A 1,996-nucleotide genomic window follows, 5' to 3' on the forward strand; every position below is an offset into this window, starting at 1 on the left:
TTTTTTCTCCATTACATATAAATAAGGATAGAATTTGGGGCTCGTTGTGATTTTCCTCTGCTCTTCTATTCTTACTTTCTGATCATTCTCTCGCATGGGCTCTGTCTCTCTCATGAGAAAGATCTGCATTCTTAGCATCTAGTCTCTCAAGCCCATTGGATTTGTACTTTTTTCCATAGGATTATCTATAGAGCACTGTTTAACAATAAAATAGCAGCGTGTTTCTATTGCAGGCTTGTATCTCAGAAATCTGTTCCTCCCATTTCATTGATCTAAGGTTTCTCAGAACAGAACTTACATTGACTCACATAAGGCAGATAAAACTTTGAGCATCTTCCATAAAATAAATTCTGCTTATTCTGGTACCAAGAGATCAAGAGAAAATGCAATGTAAAGGCACCAGATACATGTGTGACATGAACCACTTCTGAATGGTTCAATATTAAATTTTATTTAATTCTTCGTGTATTACAGACATACACAGGCCTTGAAGATTGTGCTGGGAAGACTTAGTATGACTGGTCCTCTCTCTTCTTGGCCCATGTGTCTCTTTTCTTCTGTCATCTGTATTTCTGCAAGCAGCAATGTGTTGCAGGTCTCATGCAGTAAGCAATTCTAATTTCATTTTCATGGCACTCAAGTTTACATCGACCATTACCCTTTTTGCACTCTCTCCTTAAATCCAAGCTACCATATTGGGGGTATTTCTTTCTGGCTGTAAGAAGGAAAGAATGACTGAAATTAGCAACCTAGCTATGACACGTCTATATTTTAAAAGGAGAAAGATCAAGAACAAAAGATTGTAGAATAGAGCAAAAGAAAAAGCCCCCTTTCTAATTTCTGACAGTGAAAATCTTACTGAAGAAAGTTTAAGTAAATGTACCATCCCTTGGTGCAAGGTTAATCCTGGAAATTAGAAAGTGTCTTGCACCTAAGTGAGTTGTGCCAGCTTGCTGCTTTACAAGTTATTAGATAATTCAAGGACAGTTCCCAAAGTCAACATGAAAAAAAGATTTTACAATTTATCTTCTGTCAAACTCAGTCTCTACAGTTATGTAATTGCATTTGGGTTCCCCCTTTTCTGCTTTCACAAACATTATTTATACTGAATATGCTTTATGAATTCTTTCTACTGCAGCTCAATTTTACTTTTCTAAAACATCAGATAAGAGACAATATTAGGAAATTTATCTGAATTCCTATGACTTCCCTTAGATATTTTGGGATTTACTTCCCCCCAAAAATGATCTAACTTAGACACATGTCTGATGACGGCATTGATTTTTAAAAAATGGGAATGTCTACAAGGAGTGGCCATTGTTGGACATTAAAAAATTTCTAAAATTACCCAAGCTACATGTTTTATCTTGTAGCTTGGAGATTGACATTCACCAGAAGCTTAATTTTTAGGACAGTTGGAGATAGTTGTGGGATGTTGTGGGATGTTGGTCCAATAGATTGTAAGATCCATTCTAAGCGAAATATATTTTGATTTTATATTTCACATTGTATACTGGCTGTCACTTGGTGCAAGGTCAATCCTGGAGATCAGAAAGTGTCTTGGACCTAAGTGAGGCCTTTCGTTTTGGAGTCTTAAACATCACTTTTGATATGTAACAGCTTTATTTATATAGTGAGATAAAGGGCAACTGGTATGGGAGAATTCTAAATTTCTCAGGTGTCTGATCAAAAGGCAGACTCAAATATTTTCATATATTTGTGGTGTAAAAGCAAATACATTTTACCACTAGTTTCTGCCATTAATTGAGGTCCAGTGTCCCAAACAGTCCCTTTATAAGCCAGGTCTTTCTTCCTAGACATTCTGTCTGCATTTTCAAAAGTTGTTGGAAAGTAGTGATACTTAGTGAATACCAAGACTCAAGCTACACTTATCCACATTGGTATAAACAGTTGATATAAAAACCTAGGTCTTCCATTAAATTGAGCTCTCTTCTCACTATAACTGAAGTAATGCAGAACATGGCTTAGAGCAGAA

The 1,996-nt window shown here is 36.0% G+C and overlaps 1 protein-coding gene across 1 annotated transcript in view; it reads right to left on the reverse strand.

Moving 5' to 3' along the window:
* Positions 1–560: 560 nt before the first annotated feature.
* Positions 561–1,996, reverse strand: part of LOC105288583 (beta-defensin 110) — a 5,121-nt gene continuing 3,685 nt past the window's right edge. The window contains exon 2 of the mRNA XM_011354846.1: positions 561–715. Within this exon, the coding sequence (XP_011353148.1) occupies positions 561–715 (155 nt within the window). The remainder of the gene's footprint in view (positions 716–1,996) is intronic.

Source organism: Pteropus vampyrus, unplaced genomic scaffold, assembly GCF_000151845.1.
Source record: "Pteropus vampyrus isolate Shadow unplaced genomic scaffold, Pvam_2.0 Scaffold18, whole genome shotgun sequence".
Taxonomy (NCBI): Eukaryota; Metazoa; Chordata; class Mammalia; order Chiroptera; family Pteropodidae; genus Pteropus; species Pteropus vampyrus.